The sequence below is a fragment of the Mustelus asterias genome, chromosome 6 (assembly GCF_964213995.1).
Source record: "Mustelus asterias chromosome 6, sMusAst1.hap1.1, whole genome shotgun sequence".
Lineage (NCBI taxonomy): Eukaryota > Metazoa > Chordata > Chondrichthyes > Carcharhiniformes > Triakidae > Mustelus > Mustelus asterias.
Genome location: NC_135806.1, coordinates 127,463,875 through 127,484,248, shown reverse-complemented (window position 1 = coordinate 127,484,248; position 20,374 = coordinate 127,463,875). Strand labels below are relative to the sequence as shown.

General features: G+C 46.4%; 1 protein-coding gene across 4 annotated transcripts in view; it reads right to left on the bottom strand.

The window, feature by feature from the left end:
- Window positions 1-357: 357 nt before the first annotated feature.
- Window positions 358-20,374, bottom strand: part of asb5b (ankyrin repeat and SOCS box containing 5b) — a 62,382-nt gene continuing 42,365 nt past the window's right edge. For all 4 annotated transcript variants that reach the window (XM_078215104.1, XM_078215107.1, XM_078215105.1 and 1 more), the window contains 6 exons: window positions 16,143-16,222; window positions 12,738-12,845; window positions 9,918-10,068; window positions 8,075-8,209; window positions 3,958-4,149; window positions 358-2,492 (listed from right to left, as the gene is read on the bottom strand). In XM_078215104.1, the coding sequence (XP_078071230.1) occupies window positions 2,365-2,492; window positions 3,958-4,149; window positions 8,075-8,209; window positions 9,918-10,068; window positions 12,738-12,845; window positions 16,143-16,222 (794 nt within the window). In that variant the 3' untranslated portion in view covers window positions 358-2,364. The remainder of the gene's footprint in view (window positions 2,493-3,957; window positions 4,150-8,074; window positions 8,210-9,917; window positions 10,069-12,737; window positions 12,846-16,142; window positions 16,223-20,374) is intronic.

The window sequence follows — 20,374 nt, the reverse complement described above, 5'->3', positions numbered from 1 at the left end:
ATCAGTCATGAGGGGGTATAGGTTCAAGGTGAGGGGCAGGAGGTTTAGGGGGGATGTGAGGAAAAGCCTTTTAACCCAGAGGGCGGTGATGGTCTGGAATGCGCTGCCTGGGAGGGTGGTGGAGGCGGGTTGCCTCACATCCTTTAAAAAGTATCTGGATGAGCACTTGGCACATCAGAACATTCAGGGCAATGGGCCAAGTGCTGGCAGATGGGATTAGGTGGGAGATCAGATGTTTCTAGTGTGTTGGTGTGGACTCGATGGGCCAAAGGGCTGTGTGATTCTATGATTCTAATTGTGGCTATGATCTTGTCAAACAGAGGCAATAGTGGAAAGATCAGTCAGTATTCAATATCGTATTTTGCAGCATATGTTTAATGGATTCTTTTGAGTCTTACTGTTGTCATTTTGTCTGCCACAGTCAGGTCATTTGATTTTTTTTAAATTGCTTGAAAATATCTTTCAGTAAAACCTACTAATAGATGCAGCCTATATATGTACAACTGCATCATAACTCATGGGATATATGTTCACACATCTTACGCGTCACATAAAGTGAAGGCACCAAGTGGATTAAGGCGAATGTTGATTAAAGTGAAGATAAAATGTGCTTCACAGAGAAAAAGTGAGGAAAATAGCAGAGTCAGTCATTTCAGGGCACTACCAATTATTAACAAACTGAAGAGCAACATTAGTGGAGGCATGGGAGTAAGTAACATCTCAGTGTAGGAATAATAGGTAAAAGAAAGGGCCGATAAAGAATGAGCACATTTTTAAAAATATCGGGAAAAAAACCTCGTTTTTTATTCATTCATGGGATGTGGGCATCACTGGCTGGCCAGCATTTATTGCCCTTCCCTTGTTGCCCTTGAACTGAGTGGCTTGTTCGGCCATTTCAGTGGGCAGCTGAGAATCAACCACATTGCTGTGGCTCTGGAGTCACATGTGGGCCAGACCGGGTAAGGTCGGCAGATTTCCTTCCCTGAAGGACATCAGTGAGCCAGATGGATTTTTCCAACAATCGACACTGGTTTCATGGTCATCAGTCGATTCTTAGTTCCAGGTTTCTTTTTGAACTGAATTCAAATTTCACCATCTGCCGTGGTAGGAGTCAAACCCGGGTCCCCGGAACATGAGCTGAGTTTCTGGATTAATAATCTAGCGATAATACCACTAGGCCATTGCCTCCCCTTATTTTCCAGTGTTTTGATGGTTGACATTGATTTGAACGCAATTGTAATCAAGTGAATGCTAATGCAGCAGTAGGAGTTCCTCTCAGAGACAATGTTCACCCAACCTGCAGGCAACCCACAAGATAACACCCGTTAACTTTGTTCCTCAATGTCTCAGCAGTGATAACCATTGAGGATGTGCAAACCCACCAGTGCTGTAAGTAACATCAGCGTAATTGGGAGAGGTGGTTGAAGGCGATGAAGAAGATCAGGACCGAAGTTACATTGTGAAGGAAACCCCATGGTATTAAATTGTGTCTGAAAGGGATAGAACATGGGGAAAGAAATAGCCACACGTGGGGAAGAAATTGGTTTCGTACCAACAGCCGGCATGAGGCAGGCTGCGCATCTTGAATCAGGCATTCTAAATGAAGCTCGCCAAGTTCAGGCCTTTCACTGCTCGGCCAAGGGGATGGACATGAACAGTGAGGGGTGAGGAGCAGTTGCGGTCATGGCCGGGAAACAACCCACAGTTGTTGCTGTGGAGCCCAAGAGGAGAACTTCTGCCCCTCCTGGGTCCTCTTCAAGATCAGTGGAAGAAAAAGCAAGCGGAGCTTTAAGGAGTGCCAGTTCAGCCTTAGTAGGCCTGAAGAAGTGAGTGGAGCCTGGGGCTGAATTTGTGGCAGTTTTGGATGAATTTGGCATTGGCGTCTTGAGGCATTTGGCCCCGGATTCGCACATTCGAGAGGCCTAATTAGCATTTGAATGAGGTGGGTCCTCGATCCAGGCACTTAGAACTCTCCAGAGTGGGAACTAGGTTAGGGAGCTTAGGCCCAGCAATTGTCACCACCCCTTGCACCGAACATGAATTTTGCAGCCTAGCAACAGTATGAAGGGGACCAACCCCGCCCCCCCCCCCCCCCCCCCCCCCCCCGCTGCTTATGTGAAGGAGAGGGAAAAATGCAATGCTCTCACTGTGGGCAGGCAGCTGATCCAATTTGTTTCATGGTACAGAATTACAATTTCTCCCTGCCCAGACTGGGGAAAATGGCCTACACACAGGGGATTAGAACGATTTGCCATTGCGCTACGTTTGCGACGGTTTTTAAACAACACTATTTACAGAAAAGAGCAGAGGCGAGACCTGAAATCGGCTTCCCAGACAGAGGTGTCGGAATAAAAGGGAAGCGGGTTATTTATGCTGCAAAAAGTCCTTGAGCAGTTTGGGTAACTCCAGCTGCGGAATGAGCTGTAGGCGGGCTCTCCCGAGGCAACCTCGAACACACAGGCGGCACAGCTGGCAGAGGGAGCTTGGCGTCGCTGTAATTAAAACACACACAGGTCAAGTAGCAGCCAGAAAATGACAGGACGTAAATTTCTGATGGTTCATGCATAATGTTGGAGCACTGAAAGACTGAGGGCGTTACTCAGAAATACTTGACACTGTCAAATGCCCAACCCTGATACCCATCACTCCACCAATGATTGTCATGCCTTTAGCTCCCTGGGCCCTTAACTCTGGAACTCTCTCCCTAAATCTCTCTCTTTAAGACCCTTCTCAAAATATAACCCCTCGATGAAGATTTTTGATCATCTGTCTTAAGCATTCATGGCTCAATATTACAATCTTTTTGGTAATTGAGAGATCCTATGTATGCTCAGCCCTGTTACCTTCAATCTATGCAAAGACTTCATTTTAATATCCTTCTGCCTATGCAGTTACATTTACACTGCTAACTTGACTAAATTTTAAAACTCAGAAGGCACGCTGGGTGAGTTAGAAATTGACTGCATTCCTAAAGGGTACACAATAGAGGCAAAACAAGTTTTTGATAAAAGCAGCTGCAAGACTTGTTTTCCTAAATGGAGACAGCATGAGAAGCACACGTCCGATAACAAGATAAGGATTGAAATATATTTTCATTTATTCATTTCATTTAGAGTGTGGCAACTATGGGATTTTCACAGTAACTTTATGTAAACCTACTTGTGACACTAATAAATAAATAAAGTAAATAAATAAAGGAAAGATGTCATTGTGTCATGATGTTCATCTGGAGAGCTGGTGCAGATACAGTGGCCTCCTTCTGTACGGTAACAGTTCTGTGATGCTGTGAGTTAGTACCTGCTCTCTCCCCATAACCCTTACATTGTTTTTATAAATACAAATCTAATTCCACCTCTCTACCCAGGTAGTGAATTCCAGACCATAGCAACTTATTAGAAATGAAGGATGATGATTGTTGAGAATTGGAACTGAAGTGACACAGTAGTTAGCACAGTGTCTCACAGCGCTAGGGACCCGGGTTCGATTCCTGGCTTGGGTCACTCTTTGTGCGGAGTCTGCACGTTCTCCCCGTGTCTGTGTGGGCTTTCGCTGGGTGCTCCGGTTTCCTCCCAGTCTGAAAGACGTGCTGGTTAGGTGGATTGGCCATGCTGAATTCTCCCTCAGTGTACCCGAACAGGCACCAGAGTGTGGCGACTAGGGGATTTTCACAGTAACTTCATTGTAGTGTTAATGTAACCTTACATGTGAGTAATAAATAAATGTTAAGTCCAACCATTGCACAACACTTCACCTACATATACATCCTCTCCTTTCCGGTGTAGCTTTTCACTTTGTAACTATCTTAACAGCACTGTGGGTGTACCTATGCCACAGGGACGGCAGCGGTTCAAGAAGGCAACTCACCTTGTCAAGGGCAATTAGGGATGGGCAATTAGTACTGGCCTAGCCAACGACGCTTCCTCCCTCAAATTAATTTTTAAAAAGTAGGCGCTTTACCTTCGTAATGCAGAAGTATCCTATCCACTGGACTGCTGGTGACAGCGACATCGATTGGCCTCTCGCCTTCTGCATTTCTGGCACTAATATCTGCTCCAAAATCGAGAAGCATCTTAACAATTTCCGGATTGGATTGGCGAGCGGCGGCGTGTAAGGGAGTCTCCAGGTGTTTGCCTTTCTGGACATTGGCTCCTGCAGTTGGGATAAAATGCGACACATGACACAACGACGGCTTCACTTTGTTTGACAGTGTAAATAACAAATTCATCTCTTAGCACTTTTCAAAACCACAGAACATCCCAAAGTGCTTTATACCCAACGAGGTACCTTTGTAGCATCATCAATAAAAAAGGCGGCAGCCAATTTGCTCGCAGCAAGCTCCCACAAATAGCAATGTGATCATTGTTGTGCGTGTTATAATGATACATAGGCACCACAGGCACCAGCACATGCATGGGAACACCACCACCTGCAAGTTTCCCTCCAAGCCATTCACCATCCTTGGAAATATATCACCGTTCCTTCACAGTCGCTGGGTCAAAATCCTGGAATTCCCTCCCTAATGTTATTGCGGGTCAACCCACAGAACATGGACTGCAGCCATTCAAGGCGGCAGCTCATCACCAGCTTCTCAAGGGCAACTAGGGATGGGCAATAAATGCTGGTCAGACAGCGACGCCCATGTTCCATGAATTAATTTTTAAAAATCACACGTAAGGGATTGTGTAAACACGCTATCCTAGATATATGTGAACGTGTACAGAAAGTTTGAAGATATCAGAGCTGCAGAGCTGTGTGCTGTGTTCTTCTCCAGGCTGAAATGAAAACATTACATTTGAGAACATTACATGTGCAGTGGACAATGGGGAACCTGTGGATGTTGTGTATCTGGATTTCCAGAAGGCATTTGACAAGGTGCCGCACCAAAGACTGCTACACAAGATAAAGGTGCACGGTGTTATGGGTAATGTATTAGCATGGATAGAGAATTGGTTAACTAACAGAAAGCAAAGAGTGGGGGGTAAATGGATGTTTTTCTGGTTGGCAATCAGTGACTAGTAGTATGCCTCAGGGATCAGTGTTGGGATCGCAATTGTTGACGATTTACATAGATGATTTGGAGTTGGGGACCAAGTGTAGTGTGTCAAAATTCGCAGATGACACTAAGATGAGTGGCAGAGCAAAGTGTGCAGAGGATGCTGAAAGTCTGCAGAGGGATATAGATAGTCTAAGTGAGTGGGCGGGGGTCTGGCAGATGGAGTACAATGTTGGTAAATATGAAGTCATCCATTTTGATAGGAATAACAGCAAAATGGACTATTATTTAAATGGTAAAAAATTGCAGCATGCTGCTGTGCAGAGGGACCTGGGTGTCCTTGTGCAGGAATCTCAAGGAGTTGGTTTGCAGATGCAGCAGGTAATTAAGAAGGCAAATGGAATGTTGTCCTTTATTGCTAGAGGGATGGAGTTTAAAAACAGCGAGGTTATGTTGCAGCTGTATAAGGCGCTGGTGAGGCCACACCTGGAGTACTGTGTGCAGTTTTGATCTCCTTACTTGTGAATCTGTGTAATTCCCTGCCCAGTGAAGCAGTTGAGGCTACCTCATTGAATGTTTTTAAGGCAAGGATAGATAGATTTTTGAACAATAAAGGAATTAAGGGTTATGGTGAGCGGGCGTCTAAGTGGAGCTGAGTCCACAAAAAGATCCGCCATGATCTTATTGAATGGCGGAGCAGGCTCGAGGGGCCAGATGGCCTACTCCTGCTCCTAGTTCTTATGTTCTTATCAAACTAAGGCTAGATTACATGACATACTTTCCCTCAAAGGGCGGCACAGTGGCATAGTGGTTAGCACTGCTGCCTCATAGCCCAGGGACCCGGGTTCGATTTCACCTTCGGTGACTGTAAGTGTGGAGTTTGTACATTCTCCCTGTGTCTGTGTAGGTTTCCTCCGAGTGCTGGGAGGCCATCATTGTCAGAGGGCTGAGGGAGGAGTGGGATGGATGGGAGGGAATCCTCCATAGGAAAGCTTGTGGACCGCAGCTGTGGCTCTCTGATCCCGGTGGTTCCAGGACGGGGATTTGAAGGAGGTATCACCTGCTGCGATGTTATGTTGTCCCTGGCTTACCCCTCCCTATCTTACCCCTAAATATTTCCTCAATTCCCCTGGTCTGGGAGGTGACCAGATGTGCAGATGTTGCTCCAAGTCCTGCCTCCATCTTCTTTACCACAAGATGTAGTTGAACAAAAAAGCGGATACATTTAATGGACAGTTGGATAAGCATTTGACATGGAAAAGAACAGAGAATGCTGATTGAATTAGATGGAAGTGGGAGGGAGGAGGTTTATTTGGGACATTAACGTGAGACTAGATGCTGTATCATTGGAATAATAGACTGTGCACCAAAATTACAAATGGCTAATTAATTAGCTAATTACTTGTATTGTCTTATAGCAGTGACATTTAGGACAGAAATTTACCGGCACGTCCGTCCAAGGTTCATACGATCCTGCCCGAGGCGAATGGAGAATACCGTTCTCCGAGCCTCGCCCGCTCCTGGAATTGGGGCGAATGTGCCAGTAAAATTCTGGCCTGAATCTTAATTTTTCAGAAAATATATTCATGGGATGTATGTGTCCCTGGTTGGGGCAGCATTTTTTGCTCATCCATAGAACCATGGAACAGTTACAGTACAGGAGCAGGCAGCCCGAGGACACTCAGCTGCCCTTTCTAATCCCACCTTCCTGCACCCGGCCCATAGCCCTGTAGCTTACTGTACTTAAGGGGTAAGCCACTCAGGACTGAGATGAAGAAGAACTTCTTCATACTAGAGAGTTGTGAACCTGTGGAATTCCCTACCACAGAAAGCTGTTGGGGCCAGTTCATTAGATATGTTCAAGAGGGAGCTGGACGTGGCCCTTGTGGCTAAAGGGATGAAGGGGTATGGAGAGAAAGCAGGAGTGGGATACTGAAAGTGCATGGTCAGCCATGATCATATTGAATAGTGGTGCAGGCTCGAAGGGCTGAATGGCCTACTCCTGCTCCTATTTTCTATGTTTAAGGTGCAGATACAGGAACTTTTTAAAAAGAGTTTAGGGTCTCTGCCTCCACCACCAATTCGGGCAGCGAATTCCAGACACACACTGTTGTAGGACACGAAAACAAGTTCTACAATGCCTTTTACAAATCTCTAAGTATTACAAAGTTCATTAACCCATTCCCGTCTTCACACACTATCCTCTGTGTAAAGAATTTGCTCCTCATGTCCCTTCTACACCTTCCTCCACTTGAATCCCTTGAACTGAATGGCTCCCTAGACCACTTCAGAGGGCATTTCAAGGGTCAAAGGATCTAGAGTCACATGTAGGCCAGATCAGGTAAGGACAGCAGATTTCCTTCCCTAAAGGACATGAGTGAACCAGATGGGTTTTCCCGACAACCATCATTAGACTTTTAGTTCCAGATTTTAAAAAAATTGAATTCAAATTTTACCATCTGCCATCGTGGGATTTGAACCCAGATCCCCAGAGCATTACCCTGGGTCTCTGGATTACAAATTGAATGAAAATACCACTGCACCACTGTCTTAAACCCCTCATGACACTGGGGCAATTGCTACAAGAGGTGAAGAACTGAATGTTCCCGGAGAGCACTCTTCAGTAAATCAACTCAGATCTTTGGGTGGGGTGGCAGGGTGGCACGGTGGCATGGTGGTTAGCACTGCTGCCTCACAGCCCCAGGGACCCGGGTTCAATTCCCGGCTTGGGTCACTCTCTGTGTGGAGTTTGCACATTCTCCCCTTGTCTGCGTGGGTTTCCTCCGGGTGCTCCGGTTTCCTCTGACAGTCCAAAGATGTGCAGGTTAGGTGGATTGGCCTTGCTAAGTGATGTCAGGAGGACTCACTAGGGTAAATGCATGGGGTTATGGAAATAGTGCATGGTGGGATTGTGGTCGGTGCAGACTCGAAGGGCCGAATGGTCTCCTTCTGCACTGTAGGATTCTATGATCTTCAGTATTTTCAATAGGACTGTAAAAGAACTGAATAATAATAATAATAAAACATCCCCCCACCTCCCCGGATTTTCGCCAACTAAATCCAAACTGTAAAAGGTCTCACCTGCATGGAGAAGCTTTTTAATGCAAAAAAACTGCTGATGGACACAAGCTATATAAAGGGGCGTTCCCTGATGAGAGATGTCCAGGTCAATATCCACACCCCAGGAGATCAACACTTGCAAACATTCGCTGCGACCTAGTCAAAATGTCAGAGATTTAGCAATTGATTGAGAAAGTAACATATCATGTTCATTTTTATGAAACACAAGAGGGCATGCATTATTAATTGCTTCCATAGCCATTGGTTAGGAACATCTTATCCAAAGTTGTGTTGAACTTTCCAAAGTACAGTACATAAGGTGCATTCCTTACAAGAGTCACTCTGAGCTCTGGTCACACTGAACTGTCATCAGACCGACTTCTTGTCCCACTTTAGATTACCCTCTGGTTCAGTTTGAACATGGAATATCTGCTATATACATGTGTAATTGTGTACAAGTGGCCAACCAGAATAAAGGAGTGCGACAGTTGTATGGGGCTTTGGTGAGACACCACCTGGAATACCGCATGCAATTTTGCTCTCCGTGTTTAAGGAAGTGTATACTTGCATTGGTGAACAGCAAAGCTTCACCAGTTGGGTCCATAGGGTGAAAGGGTTGTAGAATCATAGGCCGGAATTTTACCGGCACACCCACCCGAGGCTCGTAAGATCATGCCCGCGGCCAACAGAGAATGCCGTTCTGCAAACCTCTCCCATTCCGATTCCAGGATGGGCACGCTGGTAAAATCAGGGCCATAGGGCAGGATGTTCCGTCCGTGCTCACCCCAAAACCAGATAATCCCACACAAGGTCAACGGACATTTGCATGGTTCACCCCGTGCCCGCTATAATTCCCATGGCAGGCGGGACGGGAAAATTCCCCCCATAGAGTCACAGAGGTATACAGTACAGAAAAAGGCCCTTTGGCCCATCATGTCTGCGCTGCTGAAAGACAAACACCGACCTATTCTAATCCCATTTTCCAGCACTTGGCCCATTGCATTGTGCGCCTTGGCATCGCAAGTGCAGATTTAATACTTCTGAAATGTTATGAGGGTCTCTGCCTCCAACATCCTTTCAGGCAGTGAGTTCCAGACTCCCACTGCCCTCTGGGTGAATAATTCCTCACATCTCTTCTCAACCTCCTGTCCCTTACCTTAAATTTTTGTCCTCTGGTCATTGGTCCCTCCACCAAGGGGAAAAGTTTATTCCTTTCTATTCTATCATAATCTTGTACATCTCAATCATGTCCTCCCTCAGTCTCCCCTGCTCCAAAAAAAAACAACCCCAGTCTATCCAATCTCTCTTCATAACTAAAGCTCTCCATCCCAGGCAACATCCTGGTAAATCTCCTCTGCTCTCTTTCCAATGCTACCACATCCCTCCTATAATGTGGATTCCAGAACTGCGCACAGTACTCCAGCTGTAGCCGAACCAGCATTTTATATTGTTCCAGCATAACCTCCCTGCTCTTAAATTCAGTGGTCGGAAGTTTACTGGCCCGCCCGCCACGGGAATCAGAGTGGGCGAGGGGCAGACAATGGAAAGGTCTGTTGACCTCAGGTGGGATTTTACGGTTTCGGGAAGAGCATGGCCATAAAACCCTGCCCTATGCCTCCGCTAATAAAGGCAAGTATACCATATGACTTCATAACCACTTGACCCATCTGCCTGCCAGAAAATGCTGTGCTGATGAAACGTCATTGACCTGAGACGTTAACTCTTGTTTCTCTCTCCGCAGACGCTGCCAAGCCTGTTGAGTGTTTTCCAAGCTTTTCCTGTTTCCATTTCAGATTTCCAGCATCGACAGTATTTTGCTTTTGTCTTAGAAAAGGAAAGGTGCTGGTGTGAATCGATGGCTCACCTTTGCTTGCTGCCTCATGAATGGCTGAAGCCCAGCAGTCTTGTCCTTGTGGTTTGGCACCGTTCTGTAGTACCAGCTCTGCGCAACTTGCACTGCCGCTGGAGCAGGCATTGAACAGGGGAGTCACTCCATCAATAGTAGTGGCATTGACCTATTAACAAATACATCACAAAAAAACATTAGCTAAGCTAAGCATTGTATCGGGGAGATATTCCCCGTGAATGCAGAAACTGGAATAAAGTGCAATGGGGTGAATTTAACCGGCCTCTGGGTGTATTGGGAGGCATGGTGACTGGTAAAATCATGGAGGGCCAGGTCAGATCGGCTCAATGACATGAGACCGTGACAGGATATTTTACTCACAGCCAACAGACTGCCACCTCAAGAAAGTAGGCAGCAAATTTATATATTTAACGGCCCTATTGAGGTCCATGTTACCGTGCGGTTTGGTATTTTGCCAGTGGTGGGATGACTCCTCACCAGGTGTGAAGGCTGCAGGAGGCAGCCTCCCAGTGGCAGCCCAGGGGGAGGAAGGCCTCACAGGTCCAAGAAGGGTCCACAGGCCAGGGAGCAGGACCTGTGACCCCCAACGGCATCCACTTTCCCTTCCAATCCTTGGCCCTTTGGATTTTTAAAAAGTACTTTTCTTCGCCTACCTCCAGTGTGCCCGAGATCCCCTGCATTCTTCAGCAGCAAGCACCTCTCCTGGTGGCTCTGCTGAGGTTTATAGAACCACAGGGATGCAACGCCTTAAGAATCATAGAATCCTACAGTGCAGATGGAGGCCCATCGAGTCTGCACCGACCGCAATCCCATGGCCCTATTCCCATGACCCCATGTATTTACCCTAGCTAGTCCCCCGAAACTAAGGGGCAGTTTAGCATGGCCAATCCCCCTAACCCGCACATCTTTGAAGTGTAGGAGGAAACTGGAGCACCAGGAGGAAACCCACGCAGACACGGGAAGAATGTGCAAACTCCACACAGACAGTGACCCAAGGCCAGAATCGAACCCAGATCTCTGGCGCGGTGAAGCAGCAGTGCTAACCACTGTGCCACCGTGCCGCCCGTCTACTTGTGGCAACAGCAGGAGCCTGGCTGAATTGATTAATTGCATACCAGGCCCACAGGAGACCAATCAGGAAGTCGGCAAAGCTAAAATTGCCAAACGGGATCGGCTGCCAGTGTGACCTCAGGATCTGCTATGATCGGCCTGACATCAGTGGCCCCACTCCGCTGATAACATTGAACCAATGTGTCAAATGATTGGCCTGCAATATTAATAAAGTTAATGCATCACTCTCAAATTGCTTCCCAAAGCAGATTGATCCCACTCATAGGATCTTTGGAATATCAGGCAGAACTGCAGTTTTAACTCAGAGACATGTAAGAGAGCTGTTCCCTGTAGCATGTGTGTCCCTGTAGCAAACAGAACGATGGCCTGGTGCCATAATTCTCATTAAAATACTGCCTGGGCTACCCAGTGAGTAACATGTTTAATCTAATTGGGGTCAGAAGCCTACACCACATGTGGAGAGGTGATGTTCTGGTGGTATCATCACTCGATTATTAATCCAGAAACTCAACTGATGTTCTGGGGACCCGGGTTCGAATCCTGCCATGGCAGATGGCGGAATTTGAATTTTTAAAAAATCTGGAGTTAAGAATCTATTGATGACCATGAAACCATTGTCGATTGTCAGAAAAACCCACCTGGTTCACTGATGTCCTTTAGGGAAGGAAATATGCTGTCCTTACCTGGTCTGGCCTACATGTGACTCCAGAGCCACAGCAGTGTGGGTGACTCTCAACTGCCCTCTGAAATGGCCTGGCAAGCCATTCAGTTCAAGAGCAACTCGGGATGGGCAATAAATGCTGGCCCAGCCAGCGACACCCATGTCCCACGAATGAATTTAAAAATAAATGTTCTTAAAGGGCTGTGGACCATCCCGAAAACTGTCCTCCATCTGAAGAGGGTGAGAAATGTCGGGGGCAAGGCTTCAGCCAATGAAGCAGTGATTGTAAAGCTGCTGGCAATGATTCAATGAAGAATCCTGTGGTCCTCTGTGGTGTTGAGGATTAACCCGAATAATGCACGGTGAGTTCTCAAATCTTTCAAATTTTTAATTACTTGTGCACAAGTGAGAACACAATACAGCAGAAAGCATTGCAGTGTGTTCTCTTGATGCATATAGAAAATGCAAGAGTTATAGTTCACCGCATCTTGGTTTTTGGAATTTTGTTATTGAAAAGGGTCTTATTTTCATCCTGTGGCCAAGGCTGGAAGCAGTGTTTATAGAACTAACACAAGGTTTAGATTAGTCGCTGAGTATGTAATCGCTGACCTCACTGAAGGCCTTACTGAAGGCCTTACTGTTTGGCTCATAATCATTTTCCATTACATAACAGAGTTGTTTGTCAGAACTTAATTTCCACAATTGTTGTAACTTAACATTTCCATACCAGCTTCTGCATTTTGTAACTGATTTTAACTATAGTTTCACTATATTTATTGCTTTATTTGAAGTGAGCATCCTTAATCTTGCAGAACAACGTGAATTAAATACTTGACCATAGCTGGAATTAAAACTTAATTTCCATAGTGAGACAGGGGACCCACCATCCAGCGTAGCCCAGTGCCAAAGGGGAATGGACAGAGTTGCCCAGGCAGCCCTAACTCTCTCACCCGCACTCCATACCTTATCTAAGGAAAATCTATTTCTGTCTTGAAAGCCCCAGTTGTCCCAATGTCGACAATTCTTTGAGGGAGAGATTTTTATGATAATGATATCACTCACGCCCATCACATCAAGATACTCACATTGGCACCTGCATCTATGAGGGCCTTTGCGCAGGCCACATGGTTCCCCAGACAGGCATCATGGAGTGGAGAAACATGATCTATCGTCAGTGTGTTGGCACTGTGACCCTGGAGCACACAATAAAAGTTAAAACAGTGTGATCAAAATGTTAAGATAGATCACAATTTACAAACATTTGCACTGCTTTCGTTTTGAATAGTTTTTCTTCTGTTCATCTTCACCAATGCCGCCTCCCCTCCCATCCCCCACCAACTCTCCAACTCCAAAATTAGTGGCTCAGCGTCTATTTAGGCAGAGCTCGCTTTCTGAAGAATGGCAGCTTGCCTTCAGGCTCAGGAGCAGCAAGGGCAAGTCATTAGTGAGTGACAGGGGTCAGGAGTGGAATAGCAGAAGCAGGATCCGAGCAAGGACAGCGGGTAGGGTCAGTGGAATGGCAGAGTGAAGTGGGAAGGACCTGGTGTCCTGTGGGGTGGGGGAATTGGAAGGGGTTGACTGGCGAATGACTCCAGTTTTCTCCCACAGTCCAAAGATGTGCAGATTAGGTGGGTTGGCCATGCTAAATTGCCCCTTGGTGTCCCAAAATGAGCGGATTAGGGGGATTAGTGGGGTACGTACGTAGGGTTATGGGGATCAGGTCGAGGTGGTATGCTCTGCAACAAAGTCGGTGCAGACTCGATGGGCCAAATGGCCTCTTTCTGCACTGTAGGGATTCTATGATGACAGTAAATAGTAAGGTAGAGAGTGATGAAGGGAGAAGTTTGAAGGGGATGGCGGAGATCACAATCCGTTGAACCGAAAATAAAAACTAGATTATTGAGGCACTGGGTTTTGGCAGAAAAGTTTTGACCCTGATTTATAGCCTCCTTGTCTGTCCAGGAAGTTCCACCAATGAAAAGCTTCCCGTGCCATGCAATCGTATATATCTCCTGTGGCACTTTTAATTTTAATTGGAATTGTGTTAGAGTTGAAATACTAGAGGAGATAAAAGTAAAGGGAGCAATTAAAGGGTAAGTCATTGCAGGGCAGCTCGGTCATGAGGAATGCTCATCCTGTGCAATGTGGGAAGTCAAGGACACTTCCTGTTTTCAGGGTGACTACATTTGCAGGAAGTGTCTCCAGCTGCAGCTGCTTGAAATTTGCAATTTGGAGCTGGAGCTGTGACTGGAGTCACTGTGGAACATCGGCCAGGATGAGATCTTCATGGATAGCACTTACAATGAGGTGATCACATCGCAGGTAGAGAGTAGACAGGATGAAAGGCTGCCAGACAAAGTATAAGCTCTAGGCAAGTAGTGAAGGAGTCCCCTGGGTCCCTCTATCTCACAACAGGTTTTCCATTTTTGATACTGTTGGGGGAGGTGATTTCTCAGGGGAATGCAACAAGAACCAGGTCTGTGGTATCACGAGTTGCTTGGCTGCACACGCTGGGGGAGAAACAAAGAGTGGGGCGGCTATAGTGACAGGGAAGGGATGAATAACATACTCTTGCTTCTATTTTCTATGTTTCTATGGGTCCCGACGCAAGAATGGATGTGCCACCCACTTCTGCACAAGCGGTACTGCTAGATTCTGAATTTCCTGCCTGAGGTTCCGCCTCTCAAAGTGTCAGCTCAGCAAGTGTTTCCACAGGGAACATGTCTCCAAGCTCAATCCAGTGCCCTGTATCTCAAAGTTCTGCCATTCCAAAGGACCCTCACAATGAGGCTAGGAAGCCACATGCAAGTCACCAGCTTTCACTGGGCAGATTACTGAAGACACCAGAGACATGCAGGAAGTTCACTACATCAGGGATTAAATTGCATTGAATTGCATCTGAGTCAGAAGCAAGTGTGCAATTGAGCTTCCTGCTGCTAAACGGGCAAGTCTCTCATTTTGTTACCTTCCCGCTGCTGGCTTAATTGCTTACTCCTGCCGCTGGGAGTCAGATGCATCACTTCCTGTGCAATTCTCCAAGCCTGTCTGCCATTTTGTCTGCTGGAGAGATCTCCACAATGTCCAGCCCAGTTTATGCAGTGAGACTGGGGTTCAAACAGATCTCCTGTTGAGATTCCAAGGCCCAAATTTTACACTCACCCACCCTTTATTTCACTTGTCCTGTTCTTCTTTGGAATAATGCCAGTGGGATCTTTTATGTCCACCCGAATGCGCAGTTGACAACTCGGTTTAACATCTCACCCAAATGACAACTCTGCTGCCAATGCAGCACTCCCTCAGTACTGCATGAGAGGGGCAGCCTGGATTATGTGCTCAAATGTCTGGAGTGGGACTTGACCCCATCTCCTTCTAGAGTGGGCTTGACTAACCGTTTTGCATGGGGGCCACATTTCCACATTTTTCTCACCCAAAGGACTGATAGGCAGATATCAGAAATATACATGAATTTAAAAAAAAAATCTGAAGGAAGGAAACAAATTGCTGAGCTAAAATAAAACAGTTAATAAAAATAACCGTGAGACTTTCAGTGTCCAACTCACTCCCAGGGTGGAATTTTCCCGTCCCGCCCGCCGCGGGAATCATAGCGAGTTGGACAGGGCCACGCAAAGGTTCGTTGACCTCAGGCGGGACTTTCCGGTCAGGAGTGAGTGTGGCCGGAAAATCCCACCCTCAGTCTCAAGAGTGTTTACTCACTCATCCTGGGTGAGAATGTGTGTTGGTGTGTGGGGTGAGGGTGATTAAGAATCCTGACACTGGAAATGAGCCACACACGCACACATACGCACACGTACACACACGCACATACGTGCACATGCACATGTGCACACACACTCTCTCCCACACACACTCACTCATAGAATAGAATCCCTACAGTGCAGAAGGAGGCCATTCGGTCCATCTGCACCGGCAACAATCACACCCAGGCCCTATCCCTGTAACCCCATGTTTTTACCCTGCTAATCCCCCGACACTAGGCTCAATTTAGCATAGCCAATCCAGCCAACCTGCATATCTTTGGACTGCGGGTGGAAACTGGAGCACCCGGAGGAAGCCCACGCAGACATGGGGAGAGCGTGCAAACCCTACACAGACAGACACCCAAGGCCAGAATTAAACCCGGGTCCTTGGCGCTGTGAGGCAGCAGTGTTAACCACTGTGCAACCTCTCGGAGCCACGTAGAGGGGCTTCACAGGCCACAATGCGGCCTGCAGGCCACTAGGTGGACAAGCCAATTTTAGAGAGAATGTCACAACTGAACCATGGCTGACATTGCAAAGGAGAAAGAAAGGAGGGGAGGCTGCTTTCCACACTGCTTTCTACTGATGAATAAGATGGTTTTAAACACTAAAAGAATCTCCAAAATTATACATAAGTGGGGCACTTCTCAGACATAAAACAAATGTAGAAGGCAGATGATCAAAGGGTTACACTAGAAAACCCGTAACTCACCGTAATGTACAATCACCTACCTGCGCAAGCAAGGTTTTGAGGGACAGAAGGCGTCCCTGACTTGCTGCCTCATGTAGAGGTGAACGGTCAGCCCAGGAACCTTGTCAAGAAGAAAATAAAATGATAACTAAAAGAGGTATTCAGACTGAGTAAAATGTTCTGGTGAAGGGAGTTCCTATTACACATCATTTGCAGTGTCAAAACACAACTCATCCAATAAGAAAAAGAAAGGTCTGTTAAGGTTCATTGCACCTCAAGATAGTTTCGGAAGTGAATTAAAAACATTGTGATAACATTAATGTTCAATTTTTGCTGCAATGGGATGTGGAGATACACCAAGAAAGGTCACATTTTTTGGTCAAATCAATGAAATAAAAAATATACACATTTTTTGGAAGGTGTACTGGGAGCCCTTGAATGGTTTACTGGGTTGGATTTTTTGTCTCCCAATGGGGTGAGGGAGGAGAAATGGAAAAACTGTCCACTCGCGCTCACTCCCATCATCTCAGCTCGTCCAATCAAGTGTCGATGGCCAATAGAATCATGGAATCCCTAAAGTGCTGAAGGAGGCCATTTGGCCCATCGAGTCTGCACCGACCACAGTCCCACCCAGGTCCTGTTCCCGCAGCACCACGCCTTGAACTCGGGTCCCTGGCGTTGTGAGGCAGCAGTGTTAACCCCTGTGCTGCCCCAATTAAGCTCCATCAGGCAGGAAGGAGGCCAATTGGAGGATCAAAGTGGGCAGGAGGGGCAGGTTGAGAGGCGGGGGAAGGGGCTCCCTGCCCAAATGGCATTACAGGATGGGACATCATGGGCAGTACGGTGGCACAGTGGTTAGCACTGCTGCCTCACAGCACCAAGGACCCTGGTTCAATTCTGGCGTTGGGTGACTGTTTGTGTGGAATTTGCATGTTCTCCCTGTGTCTGCTTGGTTTTCCTCCGGGTACTCTGGTTTCCTCCCACAGTCCAAAGATGTGTAGGTTAGGTGGATTGGGCATGCTAAATTTCCCTTTAGTGTCCCAAGATGTATAGGTTAGGTGAATTAGCAGGATAAATATGTGGGGTTACAGAGATAGTGCCTGGGTAAGATGGAAAATCAGTGCAGACTCAATGGCAAGTGGCCTCCTTCTGTACGGTGGGGATTCTATGGTTCTATGGTCATACGGCAGAGGGATAATGCAGCAAAAGTGAAGCCAATCATGGTTAGAATTGTAAAGGCCGCTTGTTCTCTGAATCAACCATTATTTGGAAGGGAGGGAAACATACAGACACTGTCACTTTCACCAGCAGATCCTGCTGGTACATTCAACCATGGCCCTGTGGGCAGGCCTTTTCTTTTGCCCTTGTGCCACCTCTTTATAACCGGCATTAAAAGTACTCCCAAATATTCTCACGTCCGATGCCCGAAAAATACAGTGGAAAATGGAAAATTGCGGAAGATTGGGTTGTTAACAAGCTTAATAGTTTGTTAATTAGTTGATTCAAAATGGCGGATGGGCCTCTGATCTCTCTGACTGCTTGCCTTGGGCAATTCAAAATGGCGGAGGGTTGCCGAGCTCTCTGGCTGCTTGCCTTGGGTAATTTGGAAGACTGGCGTGATGATGTTGGACTGCCGACCCGACATCATCATGTCCTGTTTTACCTAAGTTTCTCGGAGTTGGTTGACCTGTCCGATTTGCGGTTGTAGAATTCAGCCCATTATTTCTGCAAATTACTGATTTTAAAATGTCCCACACTGCAGTGATTTGCATCCATGGTAAAACATGTTATTTTATACAGGAGCCAACCGGAAACAAGTAGACTGAAGGCAACAATTCAGTGTCAACGTGGCTGCCACGTTCACCAGCTAATGGGTCATTCAATTCCAGGCTGACTGTGGATACGCTTACACCGAGGGTCATTTAACTAGGTTTTATTTCTGTGCAGGTAAGAGAAAGTTGTTGCTATCACTGGGGATATTAAAATGATATGTCATTGCGAACAAGCATTTGGTAAACTCTATCGGTTTGGTCAAGAGACATTATTTTCTGAACAAACATGAATTTAGGAAGCAAAGATTTGAGAGTTATAAGCTTCATTCCTCAATCCCACACTCCTGGTGGAAGGGAGCGACATCTCAGGATACAGGGCTGCAATATTATAAACCTCATTCTGCAACCTCTGAATGCTGCTCTCTACTGAGAGTGTAGCTTCAGGGATTGTATCTTCTGTCTTTGTTGGATGTTGTCAAAATGGAGTTCGGAGCAACAAAACAATTTCTGTGCTTCCCCATTAGAGAGGTAAGATTCATAGTCAAGTTGGGCAGAAGGGCCTGTTTCCATGCTGTAAACCTCTATCACTCTATGACTCTAATCTAGTGCTCATCCCTGTCCCCAGTTTTCACCCTTGAGTATTGTTCTGCCATGTACTGGCACACACTCCGGTACCTCACATATGTAGTTATCTTTCATGTTTTATGCTTCGGAAGTGAATACTAACTTGATCATCAAAGCGGAGACCATTTACCTCCTTACCCAACATCAATGTTTCCAGCTGGGATAGATAAATTCTTGAACAGTAAAGGAATTAAGGGTTATGATGAGCAGGCGGGTAAGTGGAGCTGAGTCCATGAAAAGTTCAGCTATGATCTTATTGAATGGCGGAGCAGGCTTGAGGGGCCAGATGGCCTACTCCTGCTCCTAGTTCTTATGTTCTTATTACTGGATCGCAAACAGACACAGGAGCTGCAGTAGTTTCCCGCGACTCTTAATTCTGGGAAAGATGAGGTTAACTGCTTGCCTACTGCCTTTCTGCCATGAGCTAAATGAATGCAAAGGAGTGAATCAAACCTAGGATCCTCCTGGCTTCCATGTGTTTGCATGACACCATGCAGTAAGCCTCAGAGATTTGCAGATTTTAACATATTCTGCTCCGTTCAATTTAATGAGATGTAAAGAGACTGGGAACAACATCAGGCCTCAACCCTGTCCCACTGTTCAAATCCATCATGGCTGCTTTGTACCTCAACTTCACTTTCCTGCTTGGCTCCATCTCTCAAAGTTTATTTTATGAGTGTCACAAATAGGTTTACGTTAACACTGCAATGAAGTTACTGTGAAAATCCCCTAGTTGCCACACTCTGGCGCCTGTTCGGGTACACTGAGGGAGAATTTAGCATGGCCAATGCACCTAACTAGCACATCTTTCAGACTGTGGGAGGAAACTGGAGCACCCGGAGGAAACTCACAGACACGGGGAGAACGTGCAGACACGAGTGTGACACAAGCCGGGATTCAAACCCGGGTCCCTGGCGCTGTGAGGCCGCAGCAATAACCACTATGCCACCATGCCACCCTAAGACTTTATGGAATAAATCTATCAATCTCACTTTTGACATTTTTAATTGTCCTTGGCTTAACATCCTTTTGGGGTAACGTGTTCCAGATCTTCCCGACACTTTATGTGAAACAGAGCTTCCTCCCTGACAGCATCTGGGTTTCTTCCGGGTGCTCTGGTTTCCTCCCACAGTCCGAAAGATGTGCAGGTTATGTGGACTGGCCATGTTAAATTTCCTCTTAGTGTCCCAAGATGTGTAGGTTAGAGGGGATTAGCGGGGTAAATACTTGGAGTTACGGAGAACAAGTCTGGGTGGGATTGCCCCTTAGTGCCAGGGGGATTTCGTGGGGTTCCAAGGATAGGGCCTGGGTGGGCTTGTTGTCAGTGCAGACTTGATGGGCCGAATGGCCTCCTTCTACACTGGAGGGATTCTATGATTCTATGAACACAATGTTGCCCAAATATGGTGATCCAAAGCAGGTTTATTCTTAAGCATCAGTCTGAAATTAGCTCCAAGTCACTGGTCACTGTGCCTTCGGAATGTTTAAATGACAAGTAACCTCAATTTTGTTTTACAAGGATAGGAAATTAGAGATAAAAGTCCCCTCAACACCCTACATTCAGTACATTTAAATGGCACATTCTTCACCTGTGGTACTTTCTGTTTCAATTAATGAATCAGTAGGTACAGAGGAGATGTTAGGGGTAAGTTTTTCACTCAGAGGGTGGTGGGTGCATGGAATCAGCTGCCGGTAGTGGTGGTGGAGGCGGATTCGATAGGGTCTTTTAAGAGACTTTCGGATAAATTCATGGAAGTTAGTAAGATAGAGGGTTATAGGTAATCCTAGTAGGTAGGGACATGTTCGGTGCAACTTGTGGGCCGAAGGGCCTGTTTGTGCTGTAGCTTTTCTATGTTCTATGTTCTAGTAAACATTTT